The sequence below is a fragment of the Gavialis gangeticus genome, unplaced genomic scaffold (genome assembly GCF_001723915.1).
Source record: "Gavialis gangeticus isolate Ggan-Ray unplaced genomic scaffold, GavGan_comp1, whole genome shotgun sequence".
NCBI lineage: Eukaryota > Metazoa > Chordata > Crocodylia > Gavialidae > Gavialis > Gavialis gangeticus.
In genome coordinates, this window is record NW_017729032.1 from 133900550 (window position 1) to 133918244 (window position 17695).

General features: G+C 41.9%; 1 protein-coding gene across 1 annotated transcript in view; it reads right to left on the bottom strand.

The window, feature by feature from the left end:
- Positions 1-6898: 6898 nt before the first annotated feature.
- ARGLU1 (arginine and glutamate rich 1) overlaps positions 6899-17695 on the bottom strand; it is an 11017-nt gene continuing 220 nt past the window's right edge. The window contains exons 2-5 of the mRNA XM_019524584.1: positions 17256-17695; positions 11614-11839; positions 9182-9265; positions 6899-7754 (exon numbers count right to left, since the gene is read on the bottom strand). The exon at positions 17256-17695 is cut by the window's right edge and continues 2 nt beyond it. Coding sequence (XP_019380129.1) covers positions 7590-7754; positions 9182-9265; positions 11614-11839; positions 17256-17644 — 864 coding nt within the window. The 5' untranslated portion in view covers positions 17645-17695 and the 3' untranslated portion in view covers positions 6899-7589. The remainder of the gene's footprint in view (positions 7755-9181; positions 9266-11613; positions 11840-17255) is intronic.

The following is a 17695-nucleotide window of genomic DNA, read 5'->3' on the forward strand; positions in this document are numbered from 1 at the left end:
AGTGAGCAGGGGATGATGGCTCTTACGCAAAGAGGGCTGGAGGGACCTCCGCAGGGCATTTAGTCCAGGCCAAGCCGGAGTTGGTACCCTCCAGGGGAAAAATGCCAAGCCAGCCCACTTCGTGGGGCAACTAACCTAGGGAAAGGAGCCCCCCAACCATCCCCGCACAAGTGTTTCTATGTCCGGTACCCTTCCCAGGCAGCATTCCCCTGTGGGCTCCCTTGACCCCAAATTTCTGTGTGCGTGTGTGTGTGTGTCGCACAACCGGGCTTGGCCCCCTGACTTTGCAGCCGCTCCCCGCCCCGCCAAGTCTCCCGTCCCTCTTGGGCTGGCTCCCGACGTGCTCGTCCCCGGGCCGGGCAGATGTCGCTTCCCGAGCCCGGCCTGTGCTTCGGGCCCCGGCGACCCGCGGAGGCGGCGGGGCAGCGCGCTTGCTCCGGCTCTCGCCCCGCTGCAGGAAGCCGCCGGGCTCTGCCTCGCCGCCGTATTTCCACAGAGCCACAGCGCCCACTAGCGACCCGTTTTCCAGCCGCTTGCCCATTTAACTACTAACCCCCGCTCCCCAATTTTGCGACACTTTCACTCCCACTCCCCACGCTCCCTTGCCCTCCCCCCGACTACAGCAATACTAGCGCTGACCTTTGCAGCGTGCATTTTGGAAGGGGGCTGCAGCGCTCAGGGCGCCCTGCCTCGTTGGCACCCGGCAGGGAGAGCCTTCAAAGGATGAGCCCTTACTTAGTTTTGCCCTAAAAAAAACCAACCCAAGAAACCAAAAACAAAACACTCCACGGAAGAAATGACACTCGAAAGTCTAGTGAGCCCCGGAGCGGCAGAGCCGGGAGGGAGCTCCAGAGCTGCCCAGCTCCCAGAGCTCTTCTTTCCCTACCGCTTAGGGGACAGACAATACGCCTTAAAAAAAAAGAAAAAAAAAAAAGCCAGCTCGATGTGCCTTCTTGAGTAAGGGCCAAACCTGAACAGCGAGTTATAAAGGATAGTTGTGTCCCCCCTACTTTTGTCCTGAAGCCTGGGACAGGAGCAAACTGCCACTTGCACTGGATTTGTCTGGGAACAAGCGGCTGCTCTCCCACTTTCGTCTTTGCATCCGGCCAGTGAATCGGGTTCTTTCCAAAAGAAAAAAAGGGGATTTCAGGGTGTCCATTGCTCCGGGGGGTGAGGGGAATCCCGGAGAATCACCGACCCGTCCAGGAAGAGAGCAGCTCAGTTTGCTTTTCACAGCAACCATGGGAAAAGGTTTCCTAATTGCATAGAGCCAGCGCCTTCCTTCGGGCAGAAAAAGGATCCCGGGCTGGGCAGCGATCGGTGCCGGCTCCGGTGAGTGCATTTGATCACAGTTTGAGGAAGAAAATTGTGACCTGCCTCCCGGCCGTGAAACGAGGGACAAGTGGATCTCGCTCTCGAGTTTGTCCCCCTTACTGCTCGGGCTTGTTTGGAAGCAAAAGGTGACGGCGCGGTGTTTGGGGGGAGCTGGGAGTGAAGGTTGACCTTTAGCTCTCCGCATCCTGGTTTTAAGGAAAAGCGGAGGAAATGGAGAGCCCTGCATTGTCTGAGAGTATCCCCCCAGGAGCCAAAAATACAGCTTGTGACAACTCCTCTCTCCGCTTCCCAGAGAAGAATCGTTTGTGTACGGAAATACAATTATTTCAGCTCATCTCCCAAACCCGCCAGGGCCAGGCAGGATTGTCCGTGTCGTCTTATTATTAGTAGTATCATCATCATCATTATTTTAATAACTGTTCAAGAAATGCCCATGGACTCTTCCTACCTAACTTCTTTTGGAAGTACCTGCAAGAGCAACGACTCAGGCATCATCCACACGTGCGTCTTCCGAGAGAAGTATTTATTAGTTCAGTTACAGGTCTCCGATCCCGTTTGGGTGCATTTGCTCCAGCCCAGGTTGTTGCCTGTGTGATTTCATTTCCCCGCCGCCCTGAGAGGGGTCCCCGGGTCGCAGAGCGACCGGGCAGCTGGGACCTGTGTGCGTCCAGGTTTGGGGCATCCAGCCCTTGCCTTTTGCTGTCCCTGGGTCTTTGCCGGGCACCATCGGCTCCCCTTGAGATCAAGGGGGTTGGAAAGCCCTTGGCGCTTGGCAGGATCGGGCACTTACTTTTGCCGCCGTGTGGAAGCAAAATAATAGTAATAGTAATAGCACTAATCGTGCGCATGATCATGATCATAACCGCGATCACAATAATAGTTATCATCGACTTGATGATAAAAATCACGATCATCATAATCTCACTCATCATTATCATGACCCTCATCGTGATCGCAGCAATTATGATCAGAATCATAATAATCTCGCAGCTCTTCCAAAGGAAATGCAAGGCTTGCGGGGCGCTGCGCCCCCTCCAGCCACACCGCTTGGCCCCCGGCAACGGCTGCTTTAACGAAGGGGCCATGTATGCAAGTGTTTAGCCAGAGATCGGGAAGTTTGGGACGGGAGCTGCCGGGTGCTTCGCGCCTCATCGAAATCCGCGCTGCCCCGCTGTTTGGAGCCCGGGCAGGGCGGGGCGGGGGTGGTGAGGGCCGAGCCGCCCGCGCCCGCGGGGAGCCCCGGGGGAAGGGGCCTCTTGTGCGGCCCCCGGGCTGGAAGCGAGTCCCCGATCGGGAGCCGACGCGTGCTTGGGAGTGGCTCGTTTGGCTGCTGCCCCTGGCAGGCAAGAGGCTGCGCGGAGGAAAGAGAGGCTCTCCTCCCGGCCCGGGAGAAACCTCCAGCAACACTTCCCATGAGGATCAGGATCCAGCCCACGTTTGCAGGAGAGGACTCCTGCTCAGATCCCTCCCTCTTTTGGAAGATGCAACTCAGTAGTTCCCAACCCAATACAGATCGGCCCCGGCCAAGCGCATGGGTTTTAAATGGGCTGTTTAGAGCCGATTGAACCGGTTCCCGAAGTGGTTGAGGGCTCCTTCCCCGGCTGGTTAGCGAGCCGTGCTGTCTCTCTTTATCTCAGGGGGGACTTTCGGGTTAGTTTAATCTGGCCTTTCCGGGTGTCTGCTTTGTAACCCAGCGGTTTTTGGTCAGCCCTGTGTTTTCAGGGACTGTGCTTGGCTCCTCTTTCAGAGTTCAAACAACTCGAGGGGAATCGGAAGTGCAAGGGACTTCCAGGGATCACCTAGTCCAACTCCCTGCCCGAGGCAGGATCATCCTTATCCAAACCATCCCATACAAACCAGAGTCTAAAAAATGTTTCATTGTGCATTTTGGCCTATGCATTTGGGTGCTCTTTATTTTTTTAATCCTGGAAAAAAAAATTAACACACACCCTTTTTTTTGCTGCAGCCTTGAGTTGGGGTGGGGGGAATCAGGAAGCAAAGCCCAGCTCTAGCCCCCAGCTTACACAAACCTTAATAATTAGTTATAAAGGACATCTCTGTTTTTGTCTTGAAACTGCTTAGCTACCTGGCAGGACTTTCCTCCGGGGGGAGGGACAGAGCACCAGCTCATACCTACCTCAAGGTTTTGAAAGTGTTTGGTATTTTTAATTAAAAGGAAAAGTAAATTGGGCCCCAAGAGAAAAAGCAACATTGCTCTCATCCTTTCCTCACAATCTAGGGCTGGGACTGTATTCTACATAAAGACCAAGTGATCTTAGACCAGTTTAAGGCACAGATAGATAGGAGGATGGGGTTCTTGGCCAAATACAGCTATTTCAGTGGACTTGCAGATGGGTTTATATCTGGTCATAATAAAAAAGGTAACACATGAGAGAACTTGTCTAACGGTTGCTTGGACAAATCATTGTAGGGAGAGAGAATCAGAGATACTGAGAGACTCCTCTCCTGGCTGCCAGGAGTGGCAATCCTCCGCTGCCACAAAACGTAGCAGGGAAAAACTGAAATGTTTCAGAAAACAGGTGCTGGTTTGAACACTTAGGAAACTGGGAGGAGTAATGGGTCATAGGTCAGCTTCAGTAGCTGCAGAGCTATTCCAGAGGGCTCTTTTCCTTATGTTTGTCCTGTGGTGGGCCACTAAAGGCCACTCTGAACTGCAGCCTCCACCAGATTTCGCTGTAAAAGAATTGGCAAAGCATTGCAAAGGAGAGTAGTCCCTCTCCATACAAAAGGCCCATCCTCCTTCCAGGGAGTTTAGTGATAATGACGGAGAATCGGGTCCTGACAGGAGGTAGGTGAGCACTTCCCTGTGGAGGGGAGGGACAGAGCACCAATTCACACCTACCTCAAGGCTTTAGAAATGTTTAAAAATGTTTGATGATCTTTTAAATTAGAAGGAAAAGTAAATTGCACCCCAAGAGAAAAAGCAGCATCACTCCAATCTTTTCCTTGGACAGCAGGGCTGGGAGTGTACTGTACATAAAGACAGGGCAAGTGATCTTGAAAGCATTTAAGGCAGAGCCAGGTGTAGGAGAATGGAGTTCTTGGTCAAGTAAAGAGAAGAGAAAAGCAGATGGGGATACTGGGGACAAAAGGTGCGTTTGAGGAAGGACAAGAGAGTGGAGACAAGTATTACTATTTCCCCTCCCAAAAGCAAGATGGGGTTTGTACCTTGATGAGGTAGGTATTATGATCACTCATTCCTGAGGGGCAGGCAGGCTTTTCGTCTGCCTGGACAGCTCCCAACAAAGTGCCTGCTTCACCAGGCTCTGGGGCAGAAGCATAGTAGACTTCCCAACTTCCACTTGTATTTACGAAGTAAAGGAGAAAGATAAGGAACGTGTTAAGCTGAAAAGGGTGGTTTACTGGGCACAAAAGGAAACCACTTCCAATTTCGAAAATGTTGATTTATACATAGTGAGCCAGCGCCAGTTTATCCCATCCTCCCTGCAAATGCTGGTAAAGGGTTTAAACAAAACAAAGATCCAGTAGTCATCTCAATGGCAGTGGTAAGAGAAATGAAAGCCTCCTTTATTATTAGATGAAAAAGTTGGATTGTATGATGCTTGTATTGACAGCTTTTGTTCCATATAGATAGCAACCAAACTGCCCCCTCCAATTAAATAGGCTAATATTTAAGCTAAAAGCAAAGGCTGAAGATGTTAAAAGGTAACCCCCCCATCCCAAAAGAATAACAAGTTGTAGCTTATAATAGCAGCTTCAGCAAATACAATCAATGCAACTTAACCTAATATGTACTTGGTCTTTTTTTTTCTTAAGCATCCCCAGGTTTGTACTTAAAAGTGGTATCTGGTCTGATAGACACCATGCATCAAGCAGAAGAGGCAGTTTTGGGAATTTCTTGTGACAGGTATCAAATAGGAAAAAAAGTCTGGAAGAACTGCCAGAATTTGTCTCAACTGTCTTGGAACTTCACGGTTGCCACTCTTAGCTGCAACTTAATTTAACAAGATGTCTATAAACCCTTTTCACACCCAACCACACGTTTAAAAGAGGGATCAGTGACACACAATATTTCTTTCTTGTTTCCATATGGGGGGGGGGAGGAGTATGAAATGCTGGCTGGCAAGTGTAATTTCTGAATTTAATAAAGCTATGAAAATTTACATCAAATACAACTGAGAGTTATTGGGGTGTAATTTCAACTTTTAAAAAGTTCAGTATTTTGCTAGAGAGAAAGGATAGTCTTGAAAATTAAAGTTCAAAGACAACTCCTCAAACTGCAAACACAAGCCAACACAATTTGAATGCAAGGTATTAATATACCATCATTTAACAACAGCAAATTAGTAGAGAAGAATGAAGTGCCCAACAGTTTGACAGCTGTAGTCTGCATGAGTGAGGATATAGTTTCCTGGGTTTTGAACAGCAGAAGAGACAAAATACATGTCTGTTTAGGTATTGACTTTTAATAGCTTGTTTTGCATAAAGGGAACACAGGGATGTTTTTTATTTTGGAAATACAGGTATCAGTTAAGTTCTAAATACAACCTGATCCTTGCAATGGAACATGAACACAGTTTGGCTTCATTTCTTGTGTTGACTGAACACGCATTTTTGTCAGACAAAATTTATAAGACAAATTTAAGTACAGTACTGTTGTAGATATTTTACTCTCTTCACATTTATATTGACACTCTGGACAAAATAAGATGCGTCACCTTGGCCCTGACTCCAAGTTCCACACAAAGAACGCTGCATATTGTTACAGCAATACATTCAACCTACCATCACATTTTACTTGTCACAACAGGACAGATCAGTTGGGAATATCAATAATTCTTTCCTTCTTTGTCCAGAACAGTCAAATGTTCAGTCAATTAATCAAGAACCTTCACTTAAAATTATTTACTAGACATTGTAATCCAGTAGGGAAATGGAATTTTAAAGGTTGACATGCTGCTGTAGTTGAAGTTTCAGAGGAAATTGCATACAAAAAGGGAATTTATATATGGTTTTCAATGTGTATTTTCATTTGTTAAAATAAAACCTGCATATAATTGATGACATTCAAGATTATCTCATATATGAATAATAGTTGGTTTGTGGCCAAAATAATATATTTAAAACCAACTCCCATTTTCTGTTTTTTGATTTCCTCAAGTGTGCTTGCCCTTCCAACTGTAAAACAAAACAATCCTCATTCTTCTTCCCAGATCTATCAGATTCATTACTGGGCAATAACCTTAACTTATACAACATACTATATAATGAGGCCAACTCCAGGGAATTAGATATTGAAATATTTGGCTTCCTGCACTCAGACAAACAGCTGTCTAAACATGATGCAACAGCTGAAATAAGTCTGTTAGAATAAAACCAACATTCATGAAAACAGCAACAGCCATCTAAAACATTCACAACAATAGGGATTTTTAATTCTATGTGTAAATCTTGCGTTAGATTTTTCTGTGAACAAAAAACATTTTTGTGAAATACCACTATATCCTTAAAATTCAGCAACTGAATTGTCATCCTTATATAGTAGTTTATAAAGTATACTAAAAAAATTTACTTAAACATATGAATTTAAGACTTTACTTTATTCAGCAAATTGGTTTATTTACACAATGGGGAAGCTGGTTGAAGGTTGTCAATGTAATAAAAACAAACTTAGAGGCAATACTGAACTCTCTCTATATATACATATTCATAGTAGAATTGACCAATTGTTTCCTTACCTGTATCAGGAACATCAAGCGCAACAGTGGGACAGTATCGTGGGACACTGATTTAACAATAAACCACAGAAGTCCAGTAATACCTTGGGAATTTACTTTTTTTTTTTTTATTAAAAACCTAGCAAAACCCAGCATTAAGTTCCATCTTATATAAGAATGGACCTCTGCTCAGTGGGTCAGTAAAAACTTATCAGATCATCTGCAATTTATAAAGTGACCTGATCTCTTTCAGACCACCATTACAAAAACAAAATGGATGAGAACAGATTACTCTCTAAAAGGCAACAATGATCTGATAAGGATTTAACTTAATGGAAGTAAAAAAAAATAGAATTCAGAATTCCAGAGCACAGCCCCTGTTAGAACAAGCTAACTTTCCAGACTTTCAAAAAAAGGAAAAAAGACAAAAAAAAATGGAGGGGGGGGGAGGGAAAAAACAAAAAACAAAACAAAACAAAAAAAACACTTCAACATGAAGCTACCATACAAAGTTTTTCTGGTTCATTTTTCTTTTAAAGAGTTCAGAGTTGCAATTTAATCCTGGGTCTTTAATGAAAAAGACAGTTTTGGCCTAGATTTTCCCTTGCCCAGGATCATTTTTTGCTCTTCCTTTTGCTGACGTTGTCTCTCTTGTTCTAGTTTCATCCTCTCCTCGTGAATCTTTCTTTGTTCTTCAACAATTTTCAATTGTTCTTCAGCCTGAATATGAAAACAGCAGAATTTAGGCCAATACACAATATTTTTTTAGCTCTATATTCATTCACAACACTTTACTTGTTGAACCACCAACTACAGGGCCCAATTCTGCACTTTACTCAGGTTGCCAAGCCCCATGGTTTCAGTGGTTTTTTTATATATATACTAGTTAACAGAATAAGACTATTTCATATCTATTCTAGCTTTGATGCCAACAACTTTGCTTCACAGATTTGAAAGCTAATGTGCATACCAAAATCTTGAACGCAGTGCTCTTACAGGTTTTATTTATACACATCAGTATTGAACATAAACACTGTTATTTTTCTAGTATTAAAGTATGAACAGAAGCATAAACACTGCCCGTAAACAAACATTTTCCTAATACTTGTTTGTTTTTGAGGAATTAAGGGAAAGGCATCCACCCTGTCAAGTTTTCATCTGATTTCTTTTTAAACCCGATACACAACTCCTTATGCTTCACACCCACAACATACACAAGAAATTCAATAGGATAACGTGTAAACTTAGCTTCCTGTTTTTATAAGGGGATACAATTTACTAACCGAAAGATCTGAAAAAAGTTCTTTAAATTTAATCCTTCTGTTTTTATTAAATGGTGTATATTCTCTCTTAATGAGGCCTTGTTTTGCCCCCCCCCCCCCATGAAAAATACAGGAAACAAGACAATATGTCTGTAAAACCTGACAGTGAGATTCCAGAGCAGGTGTAGTTCCAAAAGCCAATTTTAATAGATACCTTACCTATATGAAAGGGTTGCTCTGGATTAAGCAAGCATGTGATTTTGATAGCTAGGTGTGAACACCTGTGCAGGGATTTGTTTCATCTTAAAGTAGGCTTATTCAGCTTAGCTTAAAATGATTAGGCATCAGTTAAAGCTAAACCAAAAGAAAACTGCTCAAAAAAATGCCCAGTGTCCACAGGGGTTTGTATTTGCATTCAGGAATGACAGTCTACCCCAGCAACTGCCCATCCAAATTTTATTTACATCAAACACATTTTAACATACTCTGTGACCTTAGGAAAAAAATAATCACCCATCAGAACACACAATAGTATGTAGGTAGCCATAAGAATAAATTGTGTATTTCTAAAACTGAATTCTGATTCAACGTCTAAGAGATAAAATAATAATATAGCTTCATGTGAGAGATAGGGTTAAATGCTTTAAATTTCAAAGGTAACATGAAACATAAAAATGTGTCCTTTAATTCTGTATTTACATGGTTTCAGGCTGTAGTTGTATTAATGGTTCAATCTGCCCCATGCTGAAGTCAAAGGTGCATTGCCATCAACTTCCATGGGGACAGACAGAATCAGATCCTAGAATAGCTTGGTTTTTACTAATTGGTACATCCAGGAAAGGAACTGGTACACATCTATACTACATAAGCTCCATTTCTACGTACCAGCTTAGCTTGTGCTTCTGCAATTTTTCGATTATTCTCTTCTAGTATTCGTTCTAGTTCCTCACGCTTTGCACGTTCTTCCTCCTAAACGGGAGGACAGGGTAAGATGTTAGGAAAGTAAAATACTCATTCATGCATGTTCACTAAACTTCCTCAGAAATCTTTTGTGAACTGACTTAAAGGGGCAGCTTTATAGCCACCCATTTTGTCTCACAAACTGTAAGATGTGCAGCCACTAAAACTGGTCTCTAACACTAAATTTAAATCATCCCTCCCAGTCCAAACAGCAACCAACTAAACCCTCCCTAATCACAGAATCCTGACAATTTATTACTAGTATTTTAATATCACACAAATCAACAAGGACAACTACAAAAACTGGATAGTATTTACCAAATTAAAAAGTAATATATAAAATATAAATAAAGCGAATAGTTTGTCTCACCAATTAAGTATACCTACGTATTCTTTACCTATACTCCTTTAATCAGCATTAAAAGTTGAATATTTACTGTCTTGTCCAGTGTCCTGCAGAGTGTGCTCCTCGGCTGCCATACGCGCCAGCTTCCTCTTTAAAATGATTTGTACTGTTAGCTTGGCAATACCTGCATCAGCAGCTCAACCATTTATAAAGAAACAACATACAAGGAAGGCTGAGCTGAGGAATGCAGATGTTTATGGTAAGAAGGAACAAAAATATGTAAATCATTCCTAAGGCAAACAATTAATAAGAAAAATACATTTACTGTTAGTGAAAAATACAAATGGTAATCCATACTTCATGGAACTAAGGGCTTCTTTCATGGGGAAAATGGATTTCAACATTCAATGTTTTGACAATTTTTAAGACAGCTTAAACTGTCATCTACAATCTGAACTTGGAATTCAGGAGTCCAGGCAAGGCAACATCAGGAAATAAAGCCTTATAAAGTGTTGCTTCCTTGGTGAATTTTATGAATCTTTATGATGCAGATCATAAATATGAAGACTGCGTGAAGGTTTTTTAAGTGTTTCAGTTCACATAATAAATATCCAAATTATTTTAATATTTGGGAGATTTATATCAGCCAGAGGTTTATGTCTGTGTAAAAAAAAAGTTAACATGAAACAAAGCAAGCATGTGAAGAGAAAACTTCTTACTATGACTAGTAACCAGCTACTAGACAGCACACTTCACTCCAGGAATAGAAGTTTATTCTGTATACTAAAGCACTGATGGAGACAACTCCACATCAGACCTGACCATTTTCTTTAAAAACCTAATTTTTGTCAGGGGCAATTGCTGTCAGCTGAAATCCACCATATATAAAAGCATTTCCTGAGCTTAATTGTCAGAATCTGAAATGGTTTCTTTCATTTTTGTTTTTAAAAAAGAGAAACTCAGTTTTCAAACAAATGGGATTCAGTATTCTGCATATCAATTATATTCCAGCAATTAACTTTTATCTCAAAGATATACTGGCAAACAAACAGGTCATATTTAGCCTGCAGGGGAAAGCATAAATACTTGCAGCTTTCCTGTTGTAAATTAATCAAGTTATTCATGATACCAATGAGTTGGAGAGCAAGAAAGTTATTTTATGCTCAGTGCTATTTAATTACATGTTTCTTTAAAGGTTTACAAATTTGACTTTAAATTTTCAGATCCTGGAATGATGGTGCAGACAAGCATCAAAGCCTTCAGTAGCAAATTACTGTCTCACAGAAAGACATTTTCAGCTTCTGCTCCAGCTGCTGATTAAAAAAAAAAAGAAAAGAAAAGAACAAGTCACATGTTCAGCTTGACTTCAGACAAAGGGCAACCTGCTCTTTTATAACTTCAAGGGGAAAAAAAGGAGTTGTTAGTTGTTATTAAGAGTGGACGCAATGATTTTGATATAGGTCCATGGTGAAGACAGTTGATGGGCTTATGCTCAAAGTACTGGAATTAGTCCAATGTATGCTCAAGGAGAATGTCTGTTTTGAAGGGAGAATAAGAAAACCTATTTGTTAAAAGACAGGTACTGCAGCTCAGTGCTGGACCCTGCTCTTTTCCTGACTGAAGGCAAAAGCCTCTTACAGTCTAAGTAAACAAAACAAAACAAATGAAGGATACATAATTACAGATTTTAAAACCCTTCTCCCCAAAAAGAAAAAGGACTGTTGATAAATCCTGCAGCCATGGCAAAAGTTTCAAACAATTCTCAAATATGTAGGTCAGTTCCATTAAAAATTCAAGTATCCTTGTACAGGTTTTAGAAGAGTAACTGTTTTTAGTATCAGTGAGCTCCTCTGAATAAGCTAGAAATTAAGTTTCTCAGCAATGCAAGTTTACACGAGAAGGGAATTAGATTTTCTGTATTCCATCTCTTTCTGAACCGAACAGGAAGCACAAACCGACACTGAAAGTTTTGCCATGGACTGTCTCTACTTTCCAAACGACCGAGCGTTACCTCTCTGGCTTTTTGTGCAGCAAGTTCAGCTTGTCGCTGTCGCTCGAGTTCTTCGAGCAACTGCTTTTCCATGATGCGCTTAGCCTCCTCCACCCTGCGAAGAACTTCTCGCTCAATCTCATCTTTCCGTTTCTCCAACTCTTCCTCTACGCGCTTAGCCACAAGTTCTTCCACTCTTCGTGCAGTTTCTTCCTCTATGAGTTTCTCTTCAATTTCTTGTTGGCGGCTACAAGGAAACAGATAAAGAAATACTAATTTGGCTATTCTAAAAGTAATTCAATCTAACTGAATATTTGTACATCACTGAATTTAAAGACTTACTAAATATATTACATTGGGGGATATATATTTAAATGCTTAGAGTTTATATGTGTAGCTTGTCCCACAGAAAAAGTCTTTGCTTTGGGTTTGGAAAAAGCAAGCCTGGTAGTAACTGAGTGGGCCCACCAACATCCTACCACCATACCATGTATGACAGACCTCAAAATATTATACATAAGAAACCAGCAATTATGATGAGGTTGTGATATTACTTGATATGGCACACTCATCATTCCAACTTTCAATGCTAGCTATGTTTTGGCATTAATGAAACTATGAACTAGGGCAGCCTTCCCCTTCTAAAAATTCAGAACATTTTATTTTCTGTTATACAAAGCAATAAAATCTTCCCTTAACACTTCCACAAAGGTATCAAACTGGTCTCCAATAATTACAGTAAAAAAACAGATTTGTAATGGGAATTCCTGACTAAACAACAAGGTTCCAATAATAATAGTTTTCAACCATATAAAAATTGCAGCTCTTTATGTAAATCATTATTATTCAAAACACATCAATTATGAAACACTGATTTTTGTGTTACATTTACATCTCTTTCTTTAGTTGGTTAGAGTCTTTAAGGGTTAAACATAAAATGTACTTTTCACACCATCTTAACCACAATGGGTCAAGCTCTCTCAAATGCTTCCTATCATAATAGGAAGGGAGTTCACACTTGCAATATCAGGCCTACTTGTGAAAAATATTCATATACTAACAGGATGGTCATTACGTAAAATGAGACTATTCCATAAACTGTGCTTTAAACCATATTCACATAAAGATTATCATGTCTTATTTTTCACACACATATTCCACTTTTCAGTTTAAACTCAAGTGTTGTAATTAAACTTGGTCTTAGCATTCAAGACACTACAATACTACAATGGTTAAATACTACAACAGTTAAAAAAATCTTCATGTATCAGCTCTGATAAGATCCCGTTTAGAATGAAACTGGTTTTATTTCCTGTCACTTGCAGAAAATGAAAGAAAAATTCAAGTATGGTTCACTGCATTTCTCTTTAAAAAACCAACAAAAAAACCCTCTAATTATATTAAGGAAAAAAACACTGGAGGTTTTTATTCCCCAATATGCAACACATGAAATGATTTTAAATGAGGTAAAGATATAACAAATTTGGTAAGCCACTAGAGAGAATACACTCATGTCAATAGCATGTTTGTAACATGGAAATGATGGCTCCAAAGTTTTATGGATTTACATGCCATCTCTTTAAAAATAGAACATCAAATTCACATTTTAGAACATGAACTGCCGACTCATCAGAGAGCTAAAGCTATAGTTCTAAAAAGAGTCAATTTAGATTTTCACTGTTCTGAGGCAAAAGTGGTCTCTTTTTGGCAAAACCTTAAACCAATGATCTCTCTTCAAGTGGACACCAACAGATCTTATGACCCTTTTTAGAAGAGCCCCCATTAAAGGTTTCTTTACCCCCTCCTTCCTCTATACAGATACTTGCTATACTTGCAAACATACTATACTTTCTCTCTAGTGTTGGCTAAAAGGTTCCTGTATCACCATGATGGGGAGTGTTTTTTAAAACTTTCATAACACAGTAGAAGATAAGTTAATATTTTAATTTGCACAGTTTTTATTTAGTGATGACTGTCTTGTAACTACTAAATTGAGAAACAGATTGACACTGGTATACGAATCTACTGAAGTTTATTTTTGCATGAAGTTGGTGGTCACATTTGTCTCATGTTCAGTCACTTGAATAAAGTTAAACTCAGATGAAAATTTAACTGAATTCTAAACAAAAAAGTTTCAGGAAATTTATCATTTAAAAATGAGATGTTCATGTATCAGCAAAATGTGAATATCCTCTTAAATAAACACTGCACCTGTAAAGGTCTTGCCTCCTCTCCCCCTCTCCCACAAAAGTATTTAAATTCATAATTAGAACAGGGATATGCAACACTTTTTTTTATCCACAGATATCTGGATCACTGTATTACAGAGATACATAAATATTCAGAAAAAGGTAGTTTTCCAAGAAATGTAAAAAAAAAAAAACACAGAAAAGTTCAATGTGGTTTAAAGACGACATGTTTTTAAAAAATAAATGCAAGAAATTTATTATCAAAAGTTCTGTAATACATCTTTAAGTATAAATGACAAGGAGGTTTAACCCTTCAAGTCAATGGCAGTTCCAGTTTTGCAAGAAATGTAGGATCAGGCCTACATATGTTTATGTTGCAGTTCATATCACGAGTTCATTATATCTGCATGTAGATACAAATTTAATATCCTTTGTTAATTATTAGCTTCCAGAGACATAAGGAAGTCAGTAAACTGGAACAAGCATGCTTTAAAGCCTATAAGTATTACAGCATTTTATGAAAGATAAAAGAAGGTAAATGCTTTCATATATAGCAAGCTCACTGAATAAAAGTGTTCATATTAATTTCAAAGCTAACATAGAAAGGAAGTACATATAGGGGGGAAAAAAAAACAACCTCTCTCAGTATCCGGTACAAAGTTTGGTAGAAGCAGACTCAGGAATAAAACCATTCTATGATTACATACAGCCAGTTCATTTGATAAGTAAAACCCAGTGTCAAATACAGAGGCCATGCTTGGTGCAATTATTAGAAGAAAAAAATTCAAATGTAATACAGCTTGCCACATTACTAGACCCAAAGGAAATATTTCCTACTACAAAAGAAGAATTTGGGTTATGTCTTTAAAAAACCCACATAACTAACGGGTCCTTTGAAACCTGATGTACTTTGACAATGCTGAAGCTTTGTAGGCGTAATATATTTTTGTGAAAGATTGTATTTTACTGTGCTACTGCTACTTGGATCAACTTTCACCATATGAGTGTTTTGCATTTGTTACTCTTTGCCTTCATGGAGTAACAAAATTTATTTAAAAAAACTTAAATCACATGTTAAGAGACTAGAGTTGTGCATTATTCAGAGAAACAGAAAGAAGACTTGTTGAAGGCCTGTTACAGTTTTAATCAAAATATTTACTGGCAACACAATTACTGAAGTACTTTATATAAATATCCTGTTTTTTCATTTTCCTTTAGTATTCTTTATACCTCTCAAAAAATAGGTTTAGTCTGAGATTGATTTATTACTTCTCACTGACCATGTAGTACAAATTCTTTCACAAGTTACTGGATACTCTCATAGTATCCAGATCTGAGAAAGCTGGTGACTGCATTTACAACTCATTTAAAAGGACAAAAGAGAACCAAAAAAAATAAATCTGACCAAAAATATTAAGAATGAAAATAAGAGAGGCAGAACATTTAAAATTAATCAAAACTGGATTCTGTCACTTATATAAAAAGTAGGTTCTCTGAAACGCTCATCCTGATTCTTTTGAATTCAATAAATAAAAAAGTCAGGACCAGTGACCAAAATAGTTCATTTTCAAATGCATGTGTTGGGTTACCCTGCAAATCTAATGCCATCTCTACTGAACAGTTTAGTTGGCAAGGGACAAGAGCAATCCCAAAGAGCAGAGCGGAACTGAAAACAGAAACTGAAAGACCACAGCTTCCAAAAATCTCCCCAGGTCCACTTACTTCCTTTGCTATACAGTAGCCTGAAGTGAGCCAAAGCAGCCAGTTTGCTCTTGCAGTACCACGAATAAGACTAGCTGCCATTTTAATTTATGAATCCATACACCTAAGAATATGAGAATCAGATCCCCCTCCCACCCAATTTGGAAAAATAAATCAAGAAATTCTTCTATTGCAAAGAACACAGACCGCAACAGGCCAGAACGTTTTCAATACTACAGAATCCTATTTGAAACCTTATTAGAGGAACTAAATGGTTAGAAAGATTTTCCAATTATTTAGTTGGTTTAATAAAAGACTTCCCATCCACTCAAAGCTTTTTGTCTGCCTATGTCCTTAGACCAACATAACTACAGCCAACAACCCTATCTGAAACCTCAGGGCAGGGGTAGGCAGCCTCTAGCCTGGGTGCCAGAGCATGGCATGCAAAAGCACATTGCTTGGCACACGTGCCTTGGGGCAGGCAGCAGGGTCACAACAAGGATCAGGCCCCTCAGAGCTCCCCTACCATTCACCCCTGGCACACCAACATCTTACACGTTGAGGTTGCAGGTGTTTTAGGCACTCAGCCCAAAAATGTTGCTAACCGCTGCCTCAAGAGTTTTCCTTCAGGACCACATGCTGGCCTAGCTAGGCCTGACCATGGATCCCAACCTGCTTGGATTGCCTCCCAGAACATATATTTACATATTTCTACCTATATATCTATACCTATATATCTACATAGCAAGGAGGAAGGTGGGGTGGCCTTAAGACACTGGCCGAGGCCTTACCATGGATCCCAACCATCACCAGGATCCCCTGCTGTTGCTTCAACAAATATGCATTTATGTATTTCTATCTATACCTAAACATTTACATAGCAAAGAAGATGGGGTGACATTAAGACACTGCCCTAGGTCTGACCACAGATAGCAACCATCTCCAGGGATCCCCTGCTGTTGCCTCCCAGAACATATAGAGATAATTACACAGATGTATATCACATAGCAAGGAGGAAAATGGGATGGCCTAGGCCTGACCATGGTTCCCAACTATTACCCAGGATCCCCTGCTGTTGCCTCCCAAAATATATAGATAGAAACAATGGATATATGTTTTGGGAGGCAACAGCAGGGTATCCCAGGTGATGGTTGGGAGCTGTGGTCAGGCCTAGGTCTTAAGGCCACCCCTCCTTCCTCTTTGTTCTGTAGATATATAGGTATAGATACAGAAATAGAAATACACAGGTATGTACCTACACCTATATCTACAGAGCAAAGAGGAAGGTGGGGTGGCCTTAAGACACCAGCCTCGGCCTGACCATAGATCCCAACCATCACCAGGGATCCCTTGCTGTTGCCTCCCAAAACATGCATTTATGTAATTATCTCCGTACATCTATACCCATCTACCTCCATAACAAAGCCACAGGCCTTAAAACACCTGCAATGTCTGAAGTCCTGCCCTAACGAGGCCAGGAGAGGAGGCAGGGCTCTTCACCCCATAGCCATCCCAAGCCAGGTGAGGCCAGGAGCTCCCAAGACCATCTCTCTCCTTCTCTCGCTGCAGTGCAGATACCAAGGGGCCACTGCTGCCGCCGGGTTGGACAGCGCTCCCCACCAGCTCCCAACCCGGCCAGTGCCGGGGAAGGGGTGGGGGGCGGTGGGAAGGCCCGGGCTCCCCCCTCCCCCTTCCCCTGAGCGGCGGGAGATTCGTGGCGGAGACAGAGGCGGACGCAGGGGGGAGGAGAGGAGTGATAGGACACACGCTCACATTTTGCGCTGCCGCTCGAACTCGGCCTTCTTCTCCTCCTCCTCGCGCTTCTGCTTCTCGTCCAGGCTGCTGCGCTTGCTGACGGTGCGGCCGAAGATATCGATGCGGTCGGGGGGCGAGGAGGCGCGTTCCCGCTCGCGCTCCCGGTCCCGCTCGCGCTCCCGGTCGCGGTCCCGCTCGCGACGGGAGGAGGGCGCCGTGTTGGAGCGGGAGCGCGAGCGGGACTCGCGGGCGCGCCGGTTGCGCTTGCTCTCCCGCGACTTGGAGCGCTTGCGCGCCCGCTCCTTGTCCCGCGAGCGCGACCGCGAGCGGCTGCGGTTCTTCTTGTTGTGCTTGGAGGCCTTGGCGTGCTTGGAGCGCGACGAGCTGCGGCTGCGGGACCGGCCCATGGCGGGGCGGCCCCCCCGCGTCGCTAGCGGCTGCCCAGGCAGGCGCGGGCC